General features: G+C 35.4%; 1 protein-coding gene across 1 annotated transcript; it reads right to left on the bottom strand.

Moving 5' to 3' along the window:
- Positions 1-5,416: 5,416 nt before the first annotated feature.
- Positions 5,417-27,747, bottom strand: LOC306880855 (cytosolic phospholipase A2-like). The gene is made up of 18 exons (XM_079434649.1): positions 27,688-27,747; positions 27,404-27,494; positions 26,926-27,007; positions 26,677-26,825; positions 25,769-25,882; positions 25,620-25,657; positions 25,382-25,526; positions 25,136-25,272; positions 24,434-24,656; positions 23,238-23,352; positions 22,576-22,713; positions 21,491-21,580; positions 20,819-20,884; positions 18,077-18,316; positions 16,474-16,658; positions 8,844-9,033; positions 7,431-7,588; positions 5,417-7,330 (listed from the first exon to the last, which is right to left on the bottom strand). Exons 2-18 carry the CDS (start codon positions 27,434-27,436, stop codon positions 7,190-7,192), a joined length of 2,244 nt encoding a protein of 747 aa, XP_079290775.1. The 5' UTR covers positions 27,437-27,494; positions 27,688-27,747; the 3' UTR covers positions 5,417-7,189.
- Positions 27,748-27,772: the final 25 nt, after the last annotated feature.

Genomic DNA, 27,772 nt, shown 5'->3' on the forward strand with positions numbered 1-27,772 from the left:
GAGGGGTTGGCATTATCTTTTCTCAGGTGTTCGGTCATCTCAGATAATTTAAGGCATTGGATCCAGACTGAAGCTTCTGTCATTCCTAGTTACCACGGGATGTTAAACAGAGAAACAAATAGAGACATAATTAGTGTAGCTGCTGTTCTATCTAATCAAAAATTATTTGTTCAACCCAAGCTAAAGAATAATAATAATGTGCATTTGATCAGATATAACTGCAGTACAAGATTATAAGCATTATGTGAATGCTTGGCTAAAGAGATGTGTCTTTAATCTAGATTTAAACAGAGAGAGTGTGTCAGGAAGGCTATTCCAGAGTTTGGGAGCCAAATGTGAAAAGCCCTACCTCCTTTAGTGGACTTTGCTAGGTACTACCAAAAGTCCAGAGTTTTACATTTATGCATTTAGCAGACGCTTTTATCCAAAGCGACTTACATTGCATTCAAGTTACAGTTTTTATATTTTCATCAGCTCTTGCCTTCCCTGGGAATCGAACCAATGTCCTTGGCGTTGCTAGCGCCATGCTCTACTATTTGAGCTATTTAAGCCATTTAGGGCCTTATAGGCAAGTAATAATATTTTGTAAATGATACGGATTTGAATAGGTAGCCAGTGCAGAGACTGTAAAATTGGGATAATATGATCATATTTTCTTGATCTGGTAAGAACTCTAGCCGCTGCATTTTGGACTATCTGTAGCTTGTTTATTGAAGATGCAGGACAACCACCTAGCAGTGCATTACAATAGTCCAGTCTAGAGGTCATGAATGCATGAACTAGCTTTTCTGCATCAGAAACAGGTAGCATGTTTCGAAGCTTGGCAATGTTTCTAAGATGGAAGAATGCTGTTTTTGTAACATGGGAAATATGATTTTCAAAGGATAAGTGACTGTCTAATATAACACCCAGATTTTTGACTTTAGAGGACGTAACAGTGCATCCGACTAGTTGCAAATTATAATCCAAGAGATTCTGTGTACTGTTTTTTGGTCCAATAAGTAATATTTCTGTCTTATCTGAATTTAATAGGAGGATATTATTGAAATTATTATAGTTTTACATTTTTTACACAATCTATTAGCTTAGATAATTGAGAAGTTTCATCTGGTCTTGTTGAGATATATAATTGAGTATCATCAGCATAGCAATGAAAACTAATCCCGTATTTTCTAATAATATTACCAAGGAGCAACATGTATATTGAAAATAGCAGAGGACCTAGGACCTCACAGATCATTGTGGCACTCCATGATGACTCCCCATTTAAATGAACAAAGTGGTAGCGATCGGACAGGTAGGATCGAAACCATCTTAAAGCCTGCCCTTGAATACCAGTATAGTTTTGTAATCGATCTATGAGTATATCATGGACTATAGTGTTGAACGCAGCACTAAGATCAAGTAATACTAGCAATGAGATGCAGCCTTGATCTGAAGCAAGTAGTAAGTCATTTGTAATTTTAACAAGTGCAGTTTCTGTACTATGGTGAGGCCTGAAACCTGACTGAAATTCTTCATAGAGATATTTTTTTTGCAAGTAGGAGCACAATTGAGCAGACACAATTTTTTTAAATTTTTTGACATAAACGGAAGATTTGAAATGGGTCTGTAATTTGCCAGTTCATTAGAATCTAGTTGTGGTTTCTTAATAAGAGGCTTAATAACCGCCAGCTTGAATAGTTTTGGGACGTGACCTAAAGATAACGATGAGTTAATAATATTGAGAAGCGGTTCTTCTGCTACGGGTAACAACTCTTTCAGTAGTTTAGTGGGTACAGGATCTAAGAAACACAAGTGTTTGATAACTTTATTTCTGTATATTACCTACAAAAAAAGTTGGTCCTTTAAAGTTTTTTTTTTTTTTTTTTTTACATGTAGTTCATATGCTGAGATGGTTCTTTGCATTATACCTTTTTCCTGCCTTTTGTTTTTCAAATCTGTAACTGTCAAAGCCTGATTTCTGGTTTTCTGTAGCTCAAGACAGACTGTCAACATACTCTTAACAGGTAAATTATTTATTTGTTAAAATCTTTTATTAGATAAAAAATATTAAAATGTTAACTTTCAAATTGTATTAAAAGTATAAAGATACTGATTATTGAAAATAAACTGTTATTAAAAAGGGTATTTATAACAGCAGGTCATACATAGGACTTTCAAAGCACGGTTCTTTATGGAAACTTATAAAAAAGGGTTCTATTTAGCACCAAAAATGATTCTGTTATTGTTTCAAGCCAAAGAACCCCAATTTGGTATTGTTTAGAACCATTTTTCTTAAGAATGTACCTGTTAGACAGATAGGATGGCCACATAAATAGGACATTTTTATAATGGGTTTATGTGAAGATTGTTTTAAGTTCACTTAAATTAAAAGTTATTTTTAAAGCCTGATAAATGCTGAATTTGATCGTAGTTATACCCACATAGCTATTTGTTTTGTATTGTTTTGTAACAATATTATGTAGGTGCAGTTCCACACATTACAGATGGCAAACCATGCAGAATAATTACGGAAAGCTCATTTGCAGTTAGAACCTGTTAACACTGGTGTTCCACCCTGTTACGCTCCATTCCACCCTGTTAGACAAGTCATTTTAAATAAAAATTTGAAAGCAACATTAAATGTTTGGCATACCTTTGTCTTATTTTGTGAGGTGAGGAGCATTAGCATGTGTATGTTTTTGAGCAAAATTTGTATATTATTTACCATCCTGTTGGCAAAAATGGGCAAAAAAAGTACCTGTTCTTAATAATCAAGACATATTCTATTCATTATTAATTGTTTTGTTTTTGTTTCAAGAATAAAAAATACCATTATGGCATAAGGGACATATACTATCTTATATTGCTCATTATTTTTTAATATTTACATTATTAAAATTTTGTGATACTATGTATATGTCCCTAACAGGGTGGAATACATTCACAGCGAGTGTCTGAACAATATACCCATAATTATTATTTTTTGTCACTGAGCTTGACCAGTATGTGTTCAATATAGTTAAACATGTCACTATTTTGCTAAATGCTAAAACCATGAAAACCATGTAACTTTTTTTCCAAACATTATGAAGCCAAAATGTTACCGGATACCAGGAATGATTCGATTTTGTAATGTTTCTTTTTTGCACCAAAGATGAGTTTATTAGTTCTATATGTATTTCAAGGCAATGGTCGGAGCACATCCTCAGGACCAGGACTAAAGGTGAGGTGTAAATATTAGTGAAGGTGGTATTTTAGTCGTTAGGACACATTTGGTGCGTCGTTGCAACCAATATGTTAGCTGGGAAGTGATTACGATAACGACTAAACCTTTAAAATATTTTGTTTTGTATATAGCCTATAGGCTATATATATTATTTTGCTGGAAGAGATGTCGATACATAAAAAATTAACAGTTAATGATACAATACATAAAGAATTGCGATTGGGTCAGGTCACAGTGTATGTTTAGCGGTTGTGCGAAACGTGAATAAAAAATAAGAAAATATCAAGACACAGCCAGGGCTCTACAGTGCGTCCATTAGTCGCATTTGCAACTGAAAAGTAGCTACTGCGTGCGCGACTATCAAAAAATATTTAGGAGCACCTGTGTGACTAACCCGATCAGGATATTTGTGTTTGAGCTCAGGGGAGCTTCAAAAAGATTTCTACTTGCGTATTTTTGCAGACATATGTTGATTCCTTGAATGCAATGTTATTCAGAATCCTCTCAGTGCTCAAAATACTGGAGTTTTGTTCATTGCTGAGTTACGCAAGCTCACAAATCCTCTCGTTATGACAAACAAAGTGCAGAGATTCGTTGTACAGTGTAGAGAGCTTCATTGATTATAATGAAGCTTTGTGGCAGCTTTTAAATATTATTAAGGGAGTTTGCAAATGTGATATTAAAATTAATACAACAGTTCAAACAATAAGTTAATAAGTGACATGCATTGTATGACTTTTACAATATTGCCTGATCTCTTCAACGAAAATTTCAAACAGCCACAGCTGAGCCGCTGCGCATCTCCATTCAAACACAGCGGTGTTTTATTTATGAATGAACCTGCGTTTTTAAATGAATCTAGTGAGTCAGTGATTCAATTACCCATTCATAAAGACAGTCACTTGCTTCGTTCCTGAATGAATCAGCCGTTCAAACGAATTAATTGAATGAATGATTCAGTGATAAAAATCAGTGACTTGATAGTTTTATTTTTATTTTTAAAGTGTCATTTCAGTTATTTAAATAATTTCAATCAAACGATATTCTGTATTAAAAATGTTATAGTTAAAACAATAATCTCACAACATTGTTATGAATTTAAAACATCGATGACACCTGATCTGTAAATGTCTGTAAATTTACCTACATGCCACTTTTGTGTTCTTCTGTGCCACCTTTGTAATGGAAACTAATTTTGTTAATATTGATTTCTTTTGATTGGTAACTTATTCTTCTTATTCTACCTGTTCTTATTCTATTTTTTTTTTTATTATTAGAAAGTTTGGAAAAGCTTATATAGATTTTTTAATTTGACAATGACATAATTTTAATCAAATTTGAAAAAAATTACCCTGTAAACTTTGAGTCAAATATTACCTTGTAATGGGAAGGCTAATTTTTGTTATTGATCAGAATGTGCTCCTGAATTTTTGACAGTGCTCTTAAATATTTTTTGGGGGGGTTGACATCTGTGTTAATGTGATTGATAATAGCCCTTTTATGAAATATGAAGTGTATATATGAACAAAAATCTGTGCAGGAATAATTTCTCTGGCTTGTAAGAAACGTTATCCTGGAATGTTGTCAGCCCTGTGTAAGATACAAGATGATAAGGCACAATAAATGAGATTGTACAAACTATTTAAACATAATTTGTTATTAGAGATAATTTAGTAGTAGTAGTAGTAGTAGTAACATGGATACTTTACTTTTCCATTATGAAACGTTGTATTTTTGATTTTGAGTTTACTATACAGAACTTACAGGAAATTCCAAACAACTACAGTTTTTCCCAGTAACTACCAGTGTTGGCCTAGTTACTCAAATAATGTAGTATATTACTCATTACTAGTTACTCCTTTCAAAAGTAATATTGTTACTTTACTTATGACTTTCTGGCAACAGTAATTAGTTCCACTACTAGTTACAATACTTTTTCTTCACGCCCCACAGAAGTTGTAACTGTGTATCTTCCACATAAAATTCTTCTAGAATGTTACTGATAACTAATAATCATCATTTTTCCTGACAAAATCAATATAATTCAATATTTCTATCTGTTGAATGGAAGCTTTTCCATATTCCAAGCTTGCCTGCTGCACTGGGGACATCCACATTGTTTTTTTTACCTTCAGTAATCCTGAGTCAGTTTCTTAAAGTAAATACTTTGTGTGTATATTTCCTGTAAAAAGTCCTCAGGCCATTAATCGGCATGAATATCCTTTTATTATGTTTATGCACAACACTACACAGGCTAGTAACATTACTTAAATGCACATGACAGATAACTGTGTATACATGAATCATATAAAAGTACATGCCCACTGTATCGTTCGCAACATAATGATTATGTCAAATACTAACTGTACAGACCACAAACAGCAAGGAATGTGCAATAATAGACATTTATTTTGGACCTAATGCGCCCTCTAATGCTTAGGTCTATTTTTACTACACAACCTGTCTTTCTGGTATCTACCTGCCACCTTTATCCTGCTGACCTCAGTTCAGTTTTATGAGTGACCTCACCTGTTCTGCTTTAAGCACTTTTTTCTCATTGACATTTACTTCAAATGTTTGATTTTGAGACGTCCAAATCTTAAAATCAATTTTAAAACACAATAACTACACAATAAGCATACAAATAAATAATTCTGTATAAAATTTCATCATAAAGTATGTAAACCAGAGGAATGATTGTGTGAAGTTAGATCTGTATGTGCCACAAATATATCTGATACAAACAGGAAATTAGATTTTCACAACATGTCCCATCATGTCATTGTTCCTGATGCCTCACAAGGAGGTGGATTCCTGCATGGGAGGTGTAAGATGGCATTTTACCTTCTCTCTCCCCTCCCCCCTCCCCCCTGGGCAGGAGACGACATTTGTAAGCAAAATAAATAGAAGCAGCTGAATCCAGTTCTTAAGCAATGAATCTTTCACTAAAATACGAGATGAATCCTGTCCTGAAGGCAAGGCTAACCACCGACCATCTACTGATCATAGGTGCGTCACAGTAGAACTGAACGGAGAACATAAATTGTTTTCTTATCACACAGGTAGAAACATGAGGAACAGCATGTCCTGAGGCTCAGGCCACCACTGAGAACATAAATTACTAAAATGTCAAGTGAAAACAAAGCTGCCAGTACTTGGCTCCTTGGAACACGTAGAGAAGTACACAGACAGATTTGTAAGCACTTTAACATGGAGATTCAAGAACCGTTTGGAAATGAGGTTAGGAGATGATCCTGAATGTTGTAAAGTTCTTCACGTCCCCTGCCCATTGTGTTTGTTTATTACATATTTTGGCTAATTTGATAATGTTTTCAGTGACCAATAAGAGCGCAGTACTCTCATTTCTCAGATTTTTCACCATACACAATGGTGAATTTTTTAAAATTTAGATTTATACTGAATTAAGCTGAATAAATTAAGCTTTCCATTGATGTATGGTTTGTTAGAGATACAATTATTTGAAAATCTGGAATCGGAGGGTAAGACTTGAATTCAAATTTTCCATTTCCCTCCATTAGAGCGTTCCACTCATGCTGCGATCCAGACAACCTGGATTTTTGGAATTGTCCACCTCTACTTCAAAATAACCAACGGAATGTCATTTTATTTGCCACCATATTGGTAATGACGTCAAATTGCGCTTCTTATTGGAGTGTTTGTAATAGTGTTATTTTAGAATCATTGATAAACGTGGTTTTAATTTTAGTCAACCCTGGTTGGTATGAATTGGAAGTCTGACCAAAAGCCCCTTTCCAGTGGTTATCTTTAAGTAGGAGGTGGGAGAATTCAAAGTTGTCTGGAATGCAGCATAAAAATGACCCTGTAATAAGGTCAATCCAGTCTTGTCTGATGAATCTGCTCAGTGATTCTCATGAAATGCCTGAATGAGAACCAGCGCCAGTGGACCGATGCAGTTTCAGACGTCAAGGCTTTTGGGTAGCTTTTTGCAACTATCTGTTAGGTGTGTCGTTTTGCAATGCTGGTATCTCGTTTCAGGAACTTCTTGTTTTCAATCTCATTGAGTGATAGGGAAACTGAGCAGCGTGAGGGGTTCTCTCGTCTCTGAAGAATGCTGTCTTTAATCGATTCTTTTATAACCTACGAAACAAAACAGAGTCATGTTGAAAGAAGACCAGAAACAAACTGTAAAAACTGCTGTGAGTGTGACTGAATCAGAGTTTGAAGGAGAAAAACTGACCTCAATGTTGTTGAGCGTGTTGAACTCCATGAGGTCATGAAGCCTCTTGAAGGCCTTGTTGGAGTATTGGAAGTTGAAAGTAGAGTAGGGAGAGGCTGGATCGTCAAATATGTCAAAGTCACCAAACTCAATGTCGTTGTCTGTGTCTCTGGGAACTCCTTCAAGAAAACAGAAATTAGAGGGTTTTTTTTAAAGTTCACACGTCACTAACAATTTATAAGTGTCCTAAAAATAGTACAGAATCTGATTTGCTTGACAAAACATTTCTTCATTTAAAAAATTCTAACATCCTAAAACATAATTTCCAGGTTTAGATTAAGAGTTTGAATCCCTGCATTTCAATGTGGTCTCAGACTTGTAGATCCCTCTTTATACAGTACAATTCAAAAGTTTATTTGGGGTTGGTAATATTTTTTAATATGTTTATGCTCACTAAGGCTGCATTAATTTAAATCAAAAATACAGTAAAACAGTAATAACTGTTATTATAGGGTTATTATAGCTAACTAAAACCATAAAAATAATAAGTTAAACAATTATATATATATATATATATATATATATATATATATATATATATATATATATATAGCATTTGATTTCATTTAGCTGTCAGGGCAACATTTCGCATTTTTATTTAGTGTAACTTGATGAACTAAAATAGCTAAAATTTAAATGAAATTGTATAAAAAATTTAAGTCTAATAAAAATGACAGAAATAAACAAAATAAAAAATATTACAAAATATTCATAAAAACTACAATGTTGAAAACAGTTGTGTTGCTTAATATTTTGGTGGAAACTGGTACTTTTCAGACATTTTGATGACTAGAACGTTAAAAAGAACAGCATTCTGTAATATTCTAAATGTATTTACTGTAAGTTTTGATCAATTTAATAAGCCTTGCTAAATAAAAGTATTTATTTCTTAAACCTTATTGACCCTAAACCTTTGGATGGTAGTGTATTTACAGTATAAATTTATATTAAGTTGCACTGACAAATAATAATGACAAATAACGTATTGACAACTTTCTATTGTGGTGTCCTTGTTGACTGCACACAAAACATACAAATATGCAAACATACAGTGCAATATGCTTTACAATTTTCAAACAAGTCTCTGTGATTCTTTTTTTATGAATCAGTAGACCCAGTTGGTGAATCAGATGTAACTGAACATGCAGTAGTAGCCATAGAGTCTGAATCATAGACTGAATCAGCCAGACAACTCACTACTTCACAGAATAGGCTGGAATGACTCACTTATTATTTGAGCCACAGAAAGTCATGATTTGAAATGAGCTGGGTACATTTACTGTTATTTAGCCCTTTTTTAAAAACATCAATTTAAGGTAGTGAAACACAAAACAGCTTATTTACTGATTGGTTGTTACAATGACATACTCTCACCTGGGGCTTTAAAGTTCCGAAAGTTGATGTTGGCCAAGACGAAATGAATGACGGTGGGGCAGCTCTTGTCTCCCTTGTTGGGTTTGAACACATAGCACTCTTTCAGACCCTCTCGGTCAAATACTTTCGAATCAATCTTAGGGAACGGCAGCTTATTCATGCGGGCCCATTTTTCAGCCAACAGTATCTCCTAACACAGACAAACAAGGACACAAGTTGATGACATTTACAATGTTACAAAAGATTGCTGTTATAAATAAATGCTGTTGATTTGAACTTTCTATTCATCAAAGAACGGTGGATTAAAAACGTATGAAAGTTTCCACACAGATATTAAGCAGTACCATTGGTTTCAACATTGATAATAATAAGAAATTATTAATTGAGCACCAAATCAGCATATTAGAAAGACTGGAGTAATGACTGCTGAGAATTCCGCTTTTCTAAACTGCAATAATATTTAGTATAACTAAGACCCATTCTGCTATGCTCACAGGAACTGAGCTTAAAGCAGAAACTGTGAAACCGGGAAAAATCACTGTTGCTAACTAATTTTCAGAGGAAGTTGCTAAAGGTGGAACGATTTAATTTGCTAAATGACGCTGTGACGTCACGGCGTCATTACGTAATCGCAACGCAAAACTGCATCTTTATGTAATATACAGAAAACACAATGAGTTTTCTCAAATTGACTGGCCACCTCAGCAAAAACATTATTTAAAATGTTAATTTAGATTTGTTTGAAAAAATTATATACGTGTAGTAGGCTATTTGTAAAAGTAATACAAACACAAGACCTTTTTGATCAGATATTTTTATTTTTAAATATAACACTGATATTGAACAGTTACACTCTTTTGAACAATCACAGTTTATGTAGTCTCTTTTCTTTAGTGAAATTAACAATTAACAACAATTAAACAATTAAAGCACTGTATTGGTAGTTAATATGCTACCTAAATGAACAACAATTATACATGTTAATAACAAGGTATCAGTAAATGAACAATTATATCAAATAATTGTAGTTAGCATTTTAACTTGTATGTGATATGATGTGTCTGTTGCTAGGCATCTCTTAGGATGGTGGTTCTTCTTGTCTGGTTAGCTGTTCAGTGTTTCTTCTGGCACTTTTTTCATTCACAATGCAGTGTACACTGCCATTGATTCCACTAGTTCCATAAACTCCATTTATTGATGATTCATAGGTTAGCAAGCAAATCATCTTCATCTTCACTGTCCAGCTGCTCTGTCAATGAGCTGGTATCAGCAGAAGAGGATGGAATGGCTTTAAAACTGTATGCTGCGGTGGTGCCAAACTGTTGTAGAACGTCATTGGGTAGTTTATGCTGGTAACAAGAATCACCAGCCAGCTTCAGTCCATACCGCACAAGGAGTATGGAGTTAAGAGTGTGCAGTGACAGTCTATTTCTTAACTTTGACTTGACCACACTCATTTGGCTGAACAGCCGTTCAACCTCTGCATTTGAGTGTGGCAAGGAGAGGGCAGCCAGTGCAGCTTTGCGCAGTTCTTCGAATGGTTTTGACCCGGAAGCATCTGTGTAGTTATACACTTCTCTCCAAAACTCAATGGTATTTTCAGTTGATTCCCACCTCAACAAATGTATGTTTCTCCATTGGGAAACAATTTTATCAATTGTCTGGGGCTGGTACCCCAGTAGCTCAGCTACATTTATCATTTCAGTGTTGCTTTTATTGTGCTTCATTGTTTCCTTAACACTGAACAGAGCCATGTTTCGTAAGATTTCGAGATTGTCTGGGAGCCTTGCTTGCAGCTCCTTGCTTAGAGCAACAACATACTTGATGCATCGTCTCCGAATGACCTTTTCGTCCTCTGGAGCAAGACTGAGTTGGGACAATGTGCTTTCAAAAAGGTACTGAGATGACCATCAATGGCATCCTTCAGGACATCAATCTTTGCCATAGGATTGACTACTCTGCTGCAAACTGATGATAAGAGGTGAACCAGATTTTCCAAAAGCTTGACAGGATCTGTATGTTCACCCTCAAATGACTTCACTGCAACTTGTACTTCGGACAGGATTGATTTTAAGAATGTAAGGTAGACATAGTTGGTCTTGTCCATGTACATGGCATGGAGCACATCTGCCATGTAGCAATGCTCACTGGTCTTGGTCAACTCAAAGTGGAGTTTCAGTTCTTCCCATTGGTCCAATATGCGAGTTACCGCAGGCTCAATCGATAGCCAACGTGTGGCACACACTTTGGTGATCTGCAGGGGTTTCTGACCACAATTAATGGTGGCATACACTGCTTTGTATGCCTCTCGCCGTTTTGGGGAAATCGAAAACCAGTTGTAGGTTTCCCTGATTAAGTATTCAACACATCTAGGGATGGTTTCTTTGGATGCTGCACTGACAGCCAGTTGTAAAGAATGGCACACACAGCGAATGAGTACCAAATTGGGCAAAGCACATTCTTCTTTTAAAATCTTATGGACTCCATTGTGCACCCCAGTCATCACAGAGGCATTATCAGTACCAATACCCTGAAGATTCTCTTTTTTAAGGTTACACTTTTCGAGAAACTCAACTATTGCCTTTGCTATTGATTTTGCATCACCCGCCTCCAATTCAACCAGCCCAAGAAATGATGACACAAGTGTTCTTTTTTTAGCACTAAAATATCGAATCACCACACCCAGGTATTTATGAATGAATCGCTCATCTTGAGTTAAGTCTGCAGTCACTAGGCTACTGCTCTTTAGATTTGAGTCCCTTTTCAAAAGTTGCTAAAAGTAGCCAAATACATTTTTAAAAATTGCTAAATTTGTTGCTAGGTGCTTTTTGAAAAAGTTGCTAGGGTAGTCTGAAAAGTTGCTAAATCTAGCAACAAAATTGCTAAGTTGGCAACACTGGGAAAAATGGACTTCCTTTTTACTGTAAACTCAAACAGCATTGTGTGTAATATTGACAGCTAGTGTTTGAAATGGGTACTGCAGTCCAAATTCAAAATATTGGAGAGATTTGTTTCTCCCACCCTCCTTCTCCTACACGGGTTGCCAGACTGAGGAAATGCAACAGGAACGAGCACAACTGACAATGGAAGGCGACAAGCTTTAAACTGGTCACAGAGCTTTTTAGATGGATGCTGCTGACGCCTTTTAGGTTGGGTAGAATCTGTAATCTCTGACCCAGCTCTTTTGCTGGCTTCTGTGGCTGCAATACGCTGTGTTTTCCCTCAACTGGCAACCCAGGGTGTCGAAATACTATTGAACAAATTGGCAGTGGGTGGAAACACATGGACCAAAACAAAAACAGACATTCCAGCATGGAACACACATTTCAAAGTAGAATAACTAGCTGTAGCAATGTGTTCAGAGAAATGTAAACTTAGCAAGTGTCCTAAATATCTGCAAATATATTATTAGGGCCCAAGCCAGTAAGGCGCAGGGCCCTATTGTTTTCCTAAGGATTATTATTATTATTTTTTATTTTATTTCGAGTATCCGGGCACTTTTGGGGTCCTTAACGTGAGAAATGAGAAACAGGAAATGCCTAATAACAGCCACATACATTGTCTGATTTTAATCAAACTTCAGTGGTTTGTTCGTTGTATGATGCTGATCGCATAGATGTGACTATTAGGAGTCAAAGTTATAGCGCCACCAACTGGCTGCAGGAAGTGTGTCGTTTTCAAAATGCTTTGAATTCAGCATCTTACTTTTATTCGATTTGCTTCAAACTTCACCAGAATAATGTCAAAACACAGCCGATGTAAAACTGAAGGGAATATTGATATCTAAAATTATGTTGCCATGGCAACTTGTCAAACTTGAAAATTCTTTTCTGGTGATTTTGAGGGAGATAACATGTTTAGAATGTCATGAAACTCAACACACATATCAGTATTAATGATAGTTAGACACTGGAAAAAGCTCATAAATGGGCGTGGAAGAGGCACTCTATAGCGCCACCTTTTGTCAAAAATGGGGGGGTTAGTTTTAGCTACAGACACCAAACTCTGTACATATATTGTTCTAATCAAGCCAGACAACTTTCTAATTTACAGTCAGTAGCTACGACCAACATGAAGTTAGCTATTTTTATTTTAATGTCAATTTTTGGGAATTTTAGGCTTCAAATTAATTCATACTCCAAGCAGAAACAAGTAATTCACACCAAACTTTTTTCAACATGATGCCAAGATACTGAAGATGCTAAATTGCGAACGGATTTAGGATATCTTGAACAGTGTTTTAATGGCAATTTATTAAATTTACAGTAAAAAAGAGAGCACTTTTTAAAAAAAAATCTTTTAAGAGCAGCTTCCAAACACTTCATAAAAAAATTACATACACAGAACAAGTCATTCTGAGGAAATGTGATTAATTTCATGAATTTACAATACACTATGGAGAGCAGAAAATTTAAAAACTATCAGACAGTTGATTTAACTTCTGTGTGTGGGGGGTGGGTGACTGTGTGAGTTGAGTGTGGGTTGAGGGGGTGGGTGAGAGAGCGAAAGAGAGAGAGAGGGTCTGTTTAAACTTTTGATGCTTTAATAGTGGTTTAAAAATAACAGTAAAACAGTTCGGCTGACAGATGCAGACTAAGCTGCAATGCAGGCAAAAATATTTTACGAATGCTTGGATAAATAAAATTGAAAAAAAATGCTTATAAATCATTAAAGTAAAGTCGTGACGTATTGTCAAGTATGGTGACCCATACTCGAAATTGGTGCTCTGTGTTTAACCCATCCAAGTGCACACACACAGCAGTGAGTAGTGAAAAAATGCACACACACACACACACACACACACCGTGAACACACACCCGGAGCAGTGGGCTGTGTTTACCACACTGCTGTGTTTACCACACAGCACTGAGTAGTGAACAAATGCACACACACACACACACACACCGTGAACAAGCAGTGGGCAGCCATGCTGCGGCGCCCGGGGAGCAATTGGGGGTTCGGTGCCTTGCTCAAGGGCACCTCAGTCGTGGTATTGAGGGTGGAGAGAGCGCTGTACATTCACTCCCCCCACCTACAATCCCTGCCGGCCGGGGACTCGAACCCGCAACCTTTCGATTACGAGTCCGACTCTCTAACCATTAGGCCACGACTTCCCCGACGACTTCATTAAAGGTTTTGATAAAACTTTATAATAATGTCTCCTTTGTTAACATTAGTAAATGCATTAACTAACATGAACTACCAATGAAAAATATATTTTCACAGAATTTATTAATGTTTGTTGATGTTAGTTAATCAAAATGTTCGTTATTTCACAGTGCATTAATTAATGTTAACAGATAAAAATTTAAATCTTAATAATGTTTCAGTTTTGAATATTAACTAACACTAATAAATACGGTAACACTTTCTATGAAGCCCATATTTATAATACATTGTAAGGGTATTCTTAAGGCATTATAATGAATGCATAATGCATTATAAAAAATCTTATAATGTGTTATAAAATCTCATGAATAATCATAACAACAATTAAAATACATTATAGGGTAACACTTTATAAAGGATGAACTAACTATTTACTAATGTTTACCTAATGATTCATAGTGTGCAGTTATTATAAAGCATTGTGGCAACATTAATAGTCATTAGTAAGCAGTTTTTAAATACAGCTATAATTGGCTTGTTCTTTATTTATTAGGCATATCTATTACAAAGGAGATTTAAAGGCTCAGTCATCTTCCTAACAGAAAAAATAAACAAACAACACAGAGGAATACAGAACAGAAATATTTTTTCAAGATGCAAAAAATTTAACTGTACAACTGTACACTTTAATTTTAATTCATTTATTTTTATTTTTTCAATTAAATTGCAGAGGTTTATTTTTCTTCTTTTTTTATCAAGTGTAAAGTTGTTTCATTTTTTGCATCGTGAAAAAAATATTTCTGTGTTCTGTATCCCTCTGTGTTGTGTTTGTTTAAATTTTCTGTTTGGAAGATAAATGAGCCTTTAAATCTGCATTGTAACTGCTTTATAAGGTATAAATAGTCCGCATTTTAGATGAGCTCACACAAATAGATGGCTGGCAACTGCTAAATGTTTTATAACTACCTGACTTAATCATGAATTACAGCAGGAATATGTGTTAATAAAGCATTTATTAACACATGGAGCGAAAATAACATAATAATTTAGAAATGTTAAATTGATCCTTAATAAAGTATGAAAATACAATTATTAAACATTATATACATGCTCGACAAAAAACATTTATAGCTGCCTATAAATACCTTACAACATCTCTTGAGTGCATGAATGTTTATATAAAACTAATTGTATCAGTAGACTTAGGTAGGGTAGGTAGATTGTTCACATACTGGCAAAGTATCCTATACTCAGTTTGTCTGTTGAGGAACCATCAAAATAAAGTGTCAGCATACAGTATATTCAGCAGACACACTACTAATACTCTCATGACTGCTAGATGACATGTATTTGCAGAGTACAACAGCTGTCTAAAGGGTGCCATCAAAATAATCAAACTGATATTACAATAGAAATGGTTCAAAGCAAATGTGTCATATTACACATTCATCTGATCTGATATCTGATTGACTGTTTGAGAAAAAAAAAAAATATATTATTGTTATTATTATTATTACTTATAAGTGGTCTTTGTCTGCTTTAAGTAAAGTAACATAAGTAACGTGGCAAGATATGAGAATTATAATACATTACAACTATGAGAAATATAATCCATTGTAACTTAAACAGATGGATCGTGTTCATTGTGTGTTATAAATCATCATACACTTAAAAGCTATAACCACAAATAAGTAACTATTATAATACATTAAAACTGTTCTTAAGAATATTCTTGAGATGATATAACATATTATAAAGTTATTTATAATGCATTATGCATTCATTATAATGCCTTGAGAATACTTGTATTATGTATAAATATGGGCTTCATAGAATGTGTTACCATAAATACTATAACTATATTAATTAACATGAACAATAAGTATAATGTTAAAAACTGAAACCTTATTGTAAAGTGTTACAAAGTTAAAGTTTTATATGTTGTTCTGTGTGTGTGTGTTTCACAGAGTTGATGGTTTGGATTAACCCTTTAATTGTCGTATCCCTTAAAACCAAACTGCCAGAGGGTTACTGTAATGCATGTGCTCGCTGGGCACCGTTTTCCTGATGACACGGGGGTGGCGGTTGCACTGACGGCTTGGGCCCGTCATCGCTGCTTGCAGCTTTAATGGTATTTTTATGCTTTAGTACAGTCAAAAAGTTACGTGCGTTAAACACTGGCACGGAAGAGAAGAAATTGTTGCATAAAGTCATTATTTTGGTTTTCTTTGTGCACAAAAAGTATTCTTGTAGCTTCATAAAATTAAGGTTGAACCACTGAGGTGACACGGACTATTTTAATGATGTTCTTACTACCTTTCTGGGCCTTGAATGTGATAGTTGCATTGCCGTCTATGGACAGTCAGTATTAAAAGATATTTTAATTTGTGTTCCGAAGATGAACGAAGGTCTTACGGGTTTCGAATGACATGAGGGTGAGTAATGACAGAATTTTCATTTTTGGGTGAACTATCCCTTTAATATGTATGTGTCATGCATTAGCTTCATGTCAGAAACTTACTTTAAATGGTGGGCTGGAGTCACTGGGCCTGGCTGAGAAGTCAAAGGAAATGATGAGGTCAGCTCCTCTCTGTGGCCGCAGAATGATAGGGTAGGGCAGGTTAAAGGTAAGACCGCTGTCCACCACGTGGATTTTCTTACTCTTCACATCTAGGGGCTCATAGATTCGCTCAAACTCGTCAGGATCTGCAGGAAAATATAATTTCAATGTCATCACTGTTGTTTGCCAATGACCTATAAAGGAACTGCAGAATGCCATTACTAACACTCACCTAGCTGCTTGTGAGTAATGAAAGTTTTATGCAACAATGTCATCATTTATTCAACATTACTGTACAAATTCTTACAAAGCACTTATCTTTATTCCCACACCCAAGTGTCAACAGGAAGTAGACTGCTGCGGTGTCAAAGAGACATGCAGTGCAATTATTATCAGTAATTGTAAATTAGACTTTGCCTTAATCATCAGTGAGATTAACAGAATGACACATAAACTTAAGAAAGCGCATAAACTGTCTCATGTGTCAAAGATGCTTCCTGTGTGATGTTTCTGCATTTTTAACCCCTGGGAGAAAACTTAATCTGCACTGGGTGTGTTGGTATGTAAGAAGTTTTGAGAGTTGACTAACTGACTTCCTCCCACTCAGACACCAATAATGTTTGAAAGCCCATCATCAAGTCCTGCGGCACCTGACTAGATTTCAGCCTATTGTTCCACCTACAGTCCGTCACACCCATTTCTTTTTAACTGCATACTTTGCAAGACCAGGTTAAGTAGAGGTTTCAGGCACTAAGAAAAATACATAGTAAAATTCTGGACAAAAAAAGGTGTAGGTTTGAATCCTCTGAAGGGTGATCCTTGAATTCTCACTATTGTGCCCTTGATCAAGGCACCTTGCGTTTGGTTGAACTGTGAGTCAGGGTTTTTTAAAATGGAACGTGAAGACCCCAAGTAGGTGCTAGGGGGTCTGTTAAAAATATCAGTAAAAAATATTTAAGCTTGAAAAAAGTTAATATTGCCGTAAAAAAAGAGATTTTTCATAACTTTAATAATATAAAAATTATTATATCTATATAGTAATAATATTCAATAATCTAGATGAAGTCTGTATATACATGCGATTAAACGATTAATCGCGATTAATCGCTTCCAAAATAAGTTTTTATTTACATAATATATGTGTATGTACTGTGCACATTTATTATGTATATATACACACATACACACACATACAGCATATATTTCTCAAATATTTACATCTATTTACATGTATGTATTTATATTCATTTAATGTATTTTATATATAAATTTAAAATATAAACAACATTTTTCTTAAATATATACATGCATGTGTGTATTTATATATACATAATAAATATACACAGTACATACACATATATTATGTAAACAAAAACTTTTATTTTGGATGCGATTAATCACGATTAGTCGTTTGACAGCACTAATAAAACATATAGCTTTTCTAATTATAAAAGCCTTCCTTTTTAAGGAGGGGTCCTTGCAAGGTGTTTAACATTTGGAGGTCCTTTACATCAAAATGTATCTAAATTTGCAGAAAAGTGTCAGCTAAATGATTCATTAGTACCTGTAACAGCATCAACCTCCTCATCCACTGAGGTTTGGTTCATGAGGCCACTGAAGGGAGAGAAGGGCAGGGAAGAGTTTAGGTTGAGTCCCAGCATGAAATTGTGCACCTTGCCGGCACGGCCCTCACGTGTGGTGAACAGGGTGGTGTCCCCCATTATGGAGGTCAACATGCGCTGAACCCAGCTAGCCTGGGCATGACGCTGACGCTCATCTTCTGCCTCTGCGCTTTCTGTGCCTCCTGGATGAACGAGAGACAGAGACAAACAGTGATTCTCTGGCTCATTTTTTTTTTACCAGATTTTTACCTACTCTGCTAATATTTTCACTGCACCAACCTCAAAAATGAATGGAAAAAAAAAGTCTTTGTGTCGTAAACGTTTCAGAAAGATACATATACATTACATACAATACATTTCATACTAAGCATAGTTCAAATCTATTAACATTTACTGACATATCGCTTAAGACTTACTGATATAAAAATTATAATTAAACTTTATTTTAAACTTAACAGTAAACCCAAAATATGTTTTAATGTTACTGTTGATGAGGATTGTATGATTTTTGAATAATATCGGTCTTTAAATGCAAGATATTTCAAGTGTACCTGAAGTATACTTGCAATAGCTCCACTTTAGCACAATCACATAACTTCAGTAAATCTTTAATTGGACTTCAGCACTACTTCCACACAATTAAAGTGCATTAAGTAAAACATTAGTCGTCACAATTTAGCAGACTTTAAATATACCAGTTTAGTACACCAAAAGTACAATTGCAGAGTATGTTTATTAAGTATTGTACATAAAAATATAAATGTATTTGTAGTATACTTAGCATGAAATAAATGTATTTCAAATACATTTTAGTATATTTATTTTTCACTAGAGTATACTTACAAACCTTTATCTTTAGTAGGGCTGCAACTAACGATTATTTTGATAATCGATTAGTTGGCCGATTAATTTTTTCTTCTTCTTCGATTAATCGGATAAAAAAAGGCCAAATTTTATTTTTTTCCCTTTTTTTTTTATATTGACAAAAAACACTTCCACATTCTGTCCAATGTCCTTCAAACAAACGTGCCAACTGAATACTATGAAAACATACAGTGCTTAATTTATTAGACCACCTGTCATAATAAAGAGAAAACAAATATTTTAGGAATCGGTCAAAAAATTATTTAAAAATAAAAATGTTATTTATTGGGAAAATAAACAAATAACTAAATAGTATTTATTCACCTAATAACAAAAATGTCCTCCTATGTCTTTCATAGCTTGCATTCTTGCTGGTATTGTTTATGTAATTTTTGACTGTAATTGGGTATCTGAAAAAACAAAAAACACTATAAAGCGCTTTACTTTTTTTCTGCTTTTCTTTCTTAGATAACAGCAATAATATTATAGCATTAAAAATAGCCTACTGTTGAAGGACTAAAGCTAACAAAAAAAAAATTTTTTTGGTAATCACCAATATAGTGCAGCAGTGGCACAAAATTTACATAATTTGTTTATAACCTCACATAAATTTGTTAAGCATTGTATGTAGGCTAGTGAATATAGCCTAGTTTAGTCGTCTTTACTGTCATTTCTTTATCCTTTAAAAGGCGCCTATGAAGCATCTGATATTTATATTCAGACAATTACACGCAGTTATCCCTATTACAGTTCCTACTCATAAAATACCTGCACTACATGTTGACTTTTAAACCTTAATTTAACGTACAACAACAGATATTTCAGCACAATGAATGTTTTTTCACTGAATATTAATTGTCTCCCTCTCTAACGTTACTGTGTTCCGTCTGTCTGACGCGAGTGTACGTGCTAACACTCATTCAGTAAATAAAATAAAACTTAAAGGGATAGTTCACCCAAAAATGAAAATCACCCTCAAGTAGTTCCAAGCCTGTATGAATGTCTTTGTTCTGCTGAACACAAAGGAAGATATTCTGAAGAATGTGGGAAACAGAGTAGTTCTGGGGCACCATTAACTTCCATAGTATTTTTTCCCTACTATGGAAGTCAATGGTGCCCCAAAACAGCCTGGTTACAAACTTTCTTCAAAATATCTTCCTTTGTGTTCGGCAGAACAAAGACATTCATACAGGTTTGGAACTACTCGAGGGTGAATAAATGACAGAATTTTCCTTTTTGGGTGAACTATCCCTTTAACGCACTGTCAGGACGGGCCTTTACGCAAAAATGGAAATGCTCACGTGCTACATCTTTATCGTTATCTTTACAGTTATCGTCCTTGGTGTGAATGGGCCTTTAGATATATGTTACCCTGGTAATAATTAAAGCAAACAAACAAATAAATAAATAGACAAAACAGTTAGATAATGATACCTTGGTAGCAATTTAAATTAATAAATGAATGAATGAATGAATAAATAAATTAATTAATAAAATGACTAAACCATTAAACAGATACATAATAGTACCCTGGTAACATCAAATGAATAAATAAATAAAACAAGATTAAAATAACAATGTTCATCATACCACACAAAACCAAATGCTTAAACATGTAAGGTATAAAAACATGTACATGAAGAAACATGGGATGTAATGACGCAACAGTGTATGTGACAGTCCCATCAACTGATCTGAAACTCTCACACACTGACCCCAAACCTGTAGGCCATTGTTATTGTTGAGCCCTGAACTGAATGGAGTGCGTGTGTGAATGAGAAAGTGAAAGAGAGATAAACGATCAGAGAGAACTTTCTCACCCCTTCGAGTTTCCTCTTCATTATCTGCTGAATCATCACCCACAATATGCTCGGGTTTAATTTGCTCTGAAAAACAGAAGATGCAAAAGTTTCAGATTGGACCTACGATAAGAGACGACCCCTTTCTTTACCTTGTCTTGGGTTTCACCGTATGGGTGAAACTCACAAAAAAGTAGGCCTATTTAAATTTAGCATAGAAGAACATTAAGATTTTTCATTGTGATCCCCTGATTCTTTACTACACTAAACGTGGTTGAAAATAAAGTCCCAGTCTGGAAAAACTTTAATACAAAAATAAAAAAAGCTAAATATTATCTAATCAAAACGTATGTATGAACAGTGGAACATGAACCTACTGAACTGTTACTTATGCTACTGTACTTATCTGTTAGTGTTATATGATGCTTTACTTCAACTCTGAATGTGTAGATCAGTGTGGCAGTGTGTTAATCTTATCACTTATCACTCATGCACTGATGTGTGTCAACTGTACATGTCTGCACAAGAACAAGTAATGGCACATTTCAGCATGTTACAAGGATACAAACTGACAATATGATCACAATCTAACTTGGCCTACATTTGGGTTCTTTTGAAATGTGGAGCAATTTGTCTCATCCATCAAGTTCTTTGCCTCTGATAGCTAACAGAGTAAGACACAATCTTACTCACCCAGCTCCTCCTCCATTGTGCTACTGCTGGTGGTCTCCTTCATCCCCAGAACCCGGTTAAAGAGGATGGAGAAAGCACTGCCCCATACACCTGCAGCACATACACTTACATTAAAATTGCTTAAAGACAAACAATACTTGGAACTGATATTCTAGTAAACAAAATTATGAAGGATTATAAATTCAGATGTAGAGCTCATAGTCTGACTGAGAAAATGTTCTTTTGTGCAAGAGAAGTGTTCTTTGTTCAACGCATTTAGCATTTATATAAAGTGTTACTCATAAGAAAAAAGCACGAAGAGCATGTTTTTTAGTCTTTTGACGATTTCTCTCTCAATATTCATGTTTGTTTTGAACAGCTGTCGGCAAAGGTCATTCAAAATCAAAAACTGAATTATATTTCATTGTTTTTATTTATATAACACACTGTAACAAACTTTATTTACCTACACTACCTTTAAAAAGGTTTATGTTTTTGAAAGAGCCTATAAATGCTGAACAAGGCTGCATTTATTTGCAATTTGTATGCCGTCATATGTAAAAACAGCAGTGTCATGAACATTTATTCATTCATTTAAAATAACAGTTTTCTTGTATTGTACTGTATTGTATAGTATTCTTGTAATGTATTTTCAAATTGCAGTTTCAATGTGGCTGTATATACTTAAAAGTATATACATTTTTTTTAGAAAATGGCAGATTGTTTCGATAGATAAGACCCTTATTCCTCAGCTGGGATCGTGTAGAGCCCTTTGAGGCTGCACTGAAACTGCAATTTGGACCTTCAACACATTGTCCCTGTTGAAGTCCACCATATGGAGAAAAATCCTGGAATGTTTTCCTCAACTTTAATTTCTTTTCAACTAAAGAACAAAAGCTATGAACATCTTGAATGACATGGAGGTGAGTAAATAATCAGGAAATTGTAATTCTGGAGTGAACTAATGCTTCAGTCCAACTCTATACATTTCAAAACTTCTTAGGAATATTATTTATAAATTGATGGGAAGTATGAGTAATCATATGCATATTGAGTAGTCTCTTAGCAAACCGTTCTGTTGAAATTCAGAGCAGTCCCAGTCTTACCCATGAGGAAATGTATGGGGTTTTCCTCGTATTGTTTCACAACGCTTCCCATAAAGAACTTGCTCCCAAACAGCCCTGGAGACATGAAGGTGCCGTATTTGGCCATGCCAATCTCATACGGGCTGAACTCCAGCCAGTCTGATTGAGACAGAGCAAACAAACTCAATATTATTAAGTCAAAATAACAATCAAAGGCGTTTTTATCTATTACACTGCACTACCAAAATACTACTCGACTATGTGACTCATGTCCAGACAAATACAATGCATAATGTACAGCAAGTGAACTGACAAATACTTCCACTTAACCATCATCTGTTTAGTTACAATCTCTGATCCCATTCAACAGAAAATGACTAGTCTCTAAAAATAGTGTCTACACCTGCGGGGGGGGACTGTGAAAGTTCATAGTGAGTTCACAGTGGGTCAATCATTAGGTCCCATAACAAGTATTTGCATGTTTTCCACAGTATTAAACAAATCGATAGTGTTCAGCTTCCATGGAGGCTATGAAAGTGGTTTTATACAAATTTGTACAAATATGTTTGTACAGTTGCGGTGTGGTCTCATTTATTTTTCATAATTCTACAATTCACACAATCAATACCGGACAATACAATATAATGTAGCATTCTTAATGTTTCTGTGAACTGTCATCTTACCTGCGAACATGAGCTCAGAGACATCAGGCTTGACGTGCAGACAGGTAAAGAGAGGAAGGGGGCTCTGACCGTCATTAATCTTCGCCTGCATGGAGCTCAGTTTGGTGTTCATTCTCTGTGCAAAACACACACACACACACACAAAGTAAGCTCAACGATCAAACTTTTTTTCTTTAGAGCATCTGTGTCAATGCACGTAAAAAAAAATTGATATTAAAATAAGGCATAGCATTTTCTAAAAGGATGGTGTCACGGTGCACACAGCAAGGATGAATAAGGAACACGGAGACGAGAATATAACTCAAAATAACAGTCTTTAATAACTCCTAATTATGAGTTTATAATGATTCTCTCTCCTCACCACACACCAGCTACAGGTGGAGAGGAGAGAGAATCATTGAGCCAATCAAGTGTATGGGGATTATTAGGAGGCCATGATAGACAAGGGCCAGTAGAGGGAATTTGGCCAGGACACCAGGGTTACACCCCTACTCTTTACGAGAAGTGCCATGGGATTTTTAGTGACCACAGAGAGTCAGGACCTCGGTTTAACGTCTCATCCGAAAGACAGTGCTTTTTGACAGTATAGTGTCCCCGGGGCGTTAGGACCCACACAGACCACAGGGTGAGCACCCCCTGCTGGCCTCACTAACACCTCTTCCAACAGCAACCTAGTTTTTCACCGGAGGTCTCCCATCCAGGTACTGACCAGGCTCAACCCTGGTTAGCTTCAGTGGGCAACCGGTCTTGGGCTGCAGGGTGATATGGCTGTTTAGTGAAAACCATGATACTTTTTTTCAGGATTCTTTGATGTTATAAAAATACACCATTAATTTGAAATAAAAATCTTTTGTAACATTATTTCACTTTTGATCAATTTAATGCATCCATGCTGAATAAAAGTGTTCATTTCTTTCTTTCTTAAAAAAATATTAATGGTATACATTAATGGTAGTACACATTCCTTCCTGTATAGAGAAGTATCTTCCTGATTTACAAGGACCATCCTCCCCAAGAGAAGGGTCCATTTGCATTGGGATGCATAATAGAGAGACAACATACAAAGGAGTCTTTGTATTTGAACAAACTACAGTGTATAAATAGAGTACAGTGCAGCCCAGTGCAGTTCATGCCGCTCTTGATGGCCTACTGCAGTAAAAACTCAATAACCCAGTTTGTATTCCTGCATATCTCACCCCTGGTATAAGAGTTTCTCCGATCAACATCCCGAAGATGTCAGTGAAGGTGACAGGCTGTCCGGCCGATTTCTTCTTCCACAGCTCTTTAACGTAGCGGTTGATATTTTGGGGCAGGAGCAGTTTGAGCGGGTTATTGCTGACTCTGTTCATCAGCTCCATATTAATATCCCCTGGGCCTTTAGCGGGAAACTCAGGGTGCGAGTACAGCATGGACATATACCTGTAGAAATATAAGCAACATGGATGTATGCAAGATTTTTACCATTTTTGATGTGATTGGTGATTGATGAGGTTGTTGAAGTGTTCAGAATAGTGTTCAGCATATTGTTATGTGGTTGCTAGGGTGTTTTGGATGGTTAATTAGGGACCCGCATAAACATTTTTGGATTTTCTGGTCCCTGAAAAGGTTCTTTAATGGTTCCATGAACATCCATAGAACCTTCCCACTGTACAAAAGATTCTTTATAGTGGAAAAAGGTTCTTCAGATTACTAAAATGTTCTTCACTCTAAGAAAATACGTTATTCTTTTGAGAACTGTTCACTGAAAGGTTCTTAAAGGAATCCAAAATGGTTCTACAATGGCAATGCTGTGAAAAGCCCATTTTGGAAACATTACTTGTATTTTTAAGATTGTAGAAGTCCATGGGATTTTAGCATTAGTTTTAAAGAAAAAAACGAAACATTCGACTTTTACTGACCATGTTGACCCAGAAAGTCCTGCTAGGTATGTTGCACAGTCAAGCACCCCAGATTCATACAGAGCCTTCATCACACCAGAGAAACCAACCATTGCACGGAAACCACCTCCAGAACCCAAAATGGCGATGGTGGGAACCTGCACAAAAATAGAGCTGCTATCAGAAAGGATCGCTGTCGCTAGAGATAAGATTTTTTTTTTAGTATAGCTGTTTATAAGGCAGTTTTTTTGTGGTTTTTGACTTTACTTCTCTAGGTGAGGCTGGAAGGAAGCGTGGGTGTTCCATTTTGAGAAGCTTCTTGATGCTGAGCATAACTCTGTCCCTGCGCATCTGCATGAAGAGTTTCTCCTGATCACACAGTGTCATGCTGAAGCGCAAGTCTGTGGACGCACTGCACAAATATGATTCACTTTCAGTCCCTCATCCACTCTTGTATGCATAAAACTTACACAATTTATAGAAATAAACATTTCTTCATACATACCACACTTCTAAGAACAAGTCGAGGAACACTTTTGTCGTCTAGCAAAAATCAGAGAATAATAGTAAACAACAAGACACTGAAAAACAGTAACTATGAATTTAGTTTATGCAGGTTCATGGTGTAAAAAAAAGAAAAGAAGAAACATTTACCTTGCCAATAGATAGGGTAACATGCTCTGTCTGCCCCACTTTGAGCTTTGAGAGGGAATATTTAGCTGTGCCCAGAGTTTCGTCCATGAAATAATTAGCATCCATCAGTGTCATCTAAATAAAGAGCATTCAAACAGCATTATATCAAAGTGCTGATGTATTTCAATTCAAAACAACACCTTTATTAATACTTCATAAACCATGCCATATAAACCAACAACAGCACAGGCACACTTTTCAAGCAAAACATTTCACAAAAACACATTTATTCAGTTTTAAATGGTGAAATAATGCATACAGATCTTTAAATATTTCATGCTCACCGAGACTGCATTTATTTGACTAAAAATACTGCAAAATCAGCAATTTTTTGAAATATTATTAAAACAGTTAAGATAACTGTTTTGTATTTTAAAGCTGAATTTTCAGCAGCATTACTCCAGTCTTCAGTGTCACATGATCCTTCAGAAATTATTCGAATATGCTGATTTGGTGTTGAAAAACTTGTTCACCTCAAATTTTTGAACGTTAGTGTAGTTCTAGGTGAAAATTAGGACAAAAAGTGTTGGGGAACTTTATAGCTTCAAGTGCCCCTTGTGTAAACTTGATAGGGTTCTGACTTCCAAAAAATCCACTAAATATCACCATGACACCAGCTGGTTAAAAGTCACTGCAAAAGCAGCTGAGAAACGTGAAGTTACTCTAGTAAAACGTCAAGTATAATTTGTCAGCAGATTCTACTTGATTTGATGCCGTAATCTAATTCAAAGAAATGTATATTTTAAAGTGTGCCTTAAGTCTCAAAATACTTTTTAGGACCACTGTTTTGAAACAGGAGATACAGAAAATGCTTTTAAAGGCCAATGTAAATAATACTCCATAAGTAATGAGAGTAGAATTTTTTTTACCTCCAAAACATTGGGTTGATTGGGATCCAATATGAATTCAAATGTTTCATTCCACTTCGGGTTAATGTCGTTATTTATGTGTTGTGTTCGTTTTCTTGACTCTGGTGTGGTTGGTATGGACAGTTCCACATAAGGGTCTGGGGTGTCCACTGTGAACAAACATACAATCACTTGAAAATAAATATTCATTCAAGGGTTTATTTAAATAGCAAGAAGACAGCAAAAATGACAGCATAAATATATACTCACATAAATCCCCAAATGCTCCTTTTGTCACATTTTGAGCTCTCACCACATTTACTTTCAATCTATGAGAATACTGATGCTCAACCTGCGCATATAATGATCCACAAAGTCAAGGATTTAGAGCGTCAAGAGCAGTAAAATATGTATAAAGGAAGCTCATTTAACTACTGAAGTAGGAAATAGACATTAGGTGATTCCCAAACAGAATTATATCTAGACACTACATGTGTCTCGAATGTCATTAATTCAGCAGATGTCTGCATGCAAATTAATCCAACCACTGCAGCAGCTTTACAGTTTTTCATTTCCAACATAGAGACTAAATGTTATTGACAACATTAACGAATAAATGAATAGATATTAAAATTAAAACAGATTTATTAAAAATCTCCAAATACCATGTCAACATTAAGGATGAATTTACCCTAACTTAATGAAACAGGTTCTACTTGAGATTTCTTAATGACATAATGAAACTTACTATGATGTACTGATAGGGATCTATGGAGGACATTCTGGCAGCAATGTGGAGGTCAGGAAGACTCTTTATTTCAAGACAGTCCGGAAAACATCTGTGAAATTAGACAATAAAAAACAAATACTGAAACATGATACGCCTTTCCGAATTCTGAGACCCACAAGTTCGCTCTCAGTTCAGAAGTATGATAGAAACTGTTGAAGCAGGGTTTTGTTGCACAAGTCTTACACGCATGGATACTAAACGTTTTACGACTTTAAAGAGAAATGAAACATGCAATAACTTACCATAGCTGGTGGCACAGTGATGTTGGACCCTCTCCGACAAGAAAGTCATTTCAGGAAGCCAAAAGGAATGCGCTACTGGGCGGAC

Source organism: Barbus barbus (assembly GCF_936440315.1).
Source record: "Barbus barbus genome assembly, chromosome: 15".
In the NCBI taxonomy this organism is placed as follows: domain Eukaryota; kingdom Metazoa; phylum Chordata; class Actinopteri; order Cypriniformes; family Cyprinidae; genus Barbus; species Barbus barbus.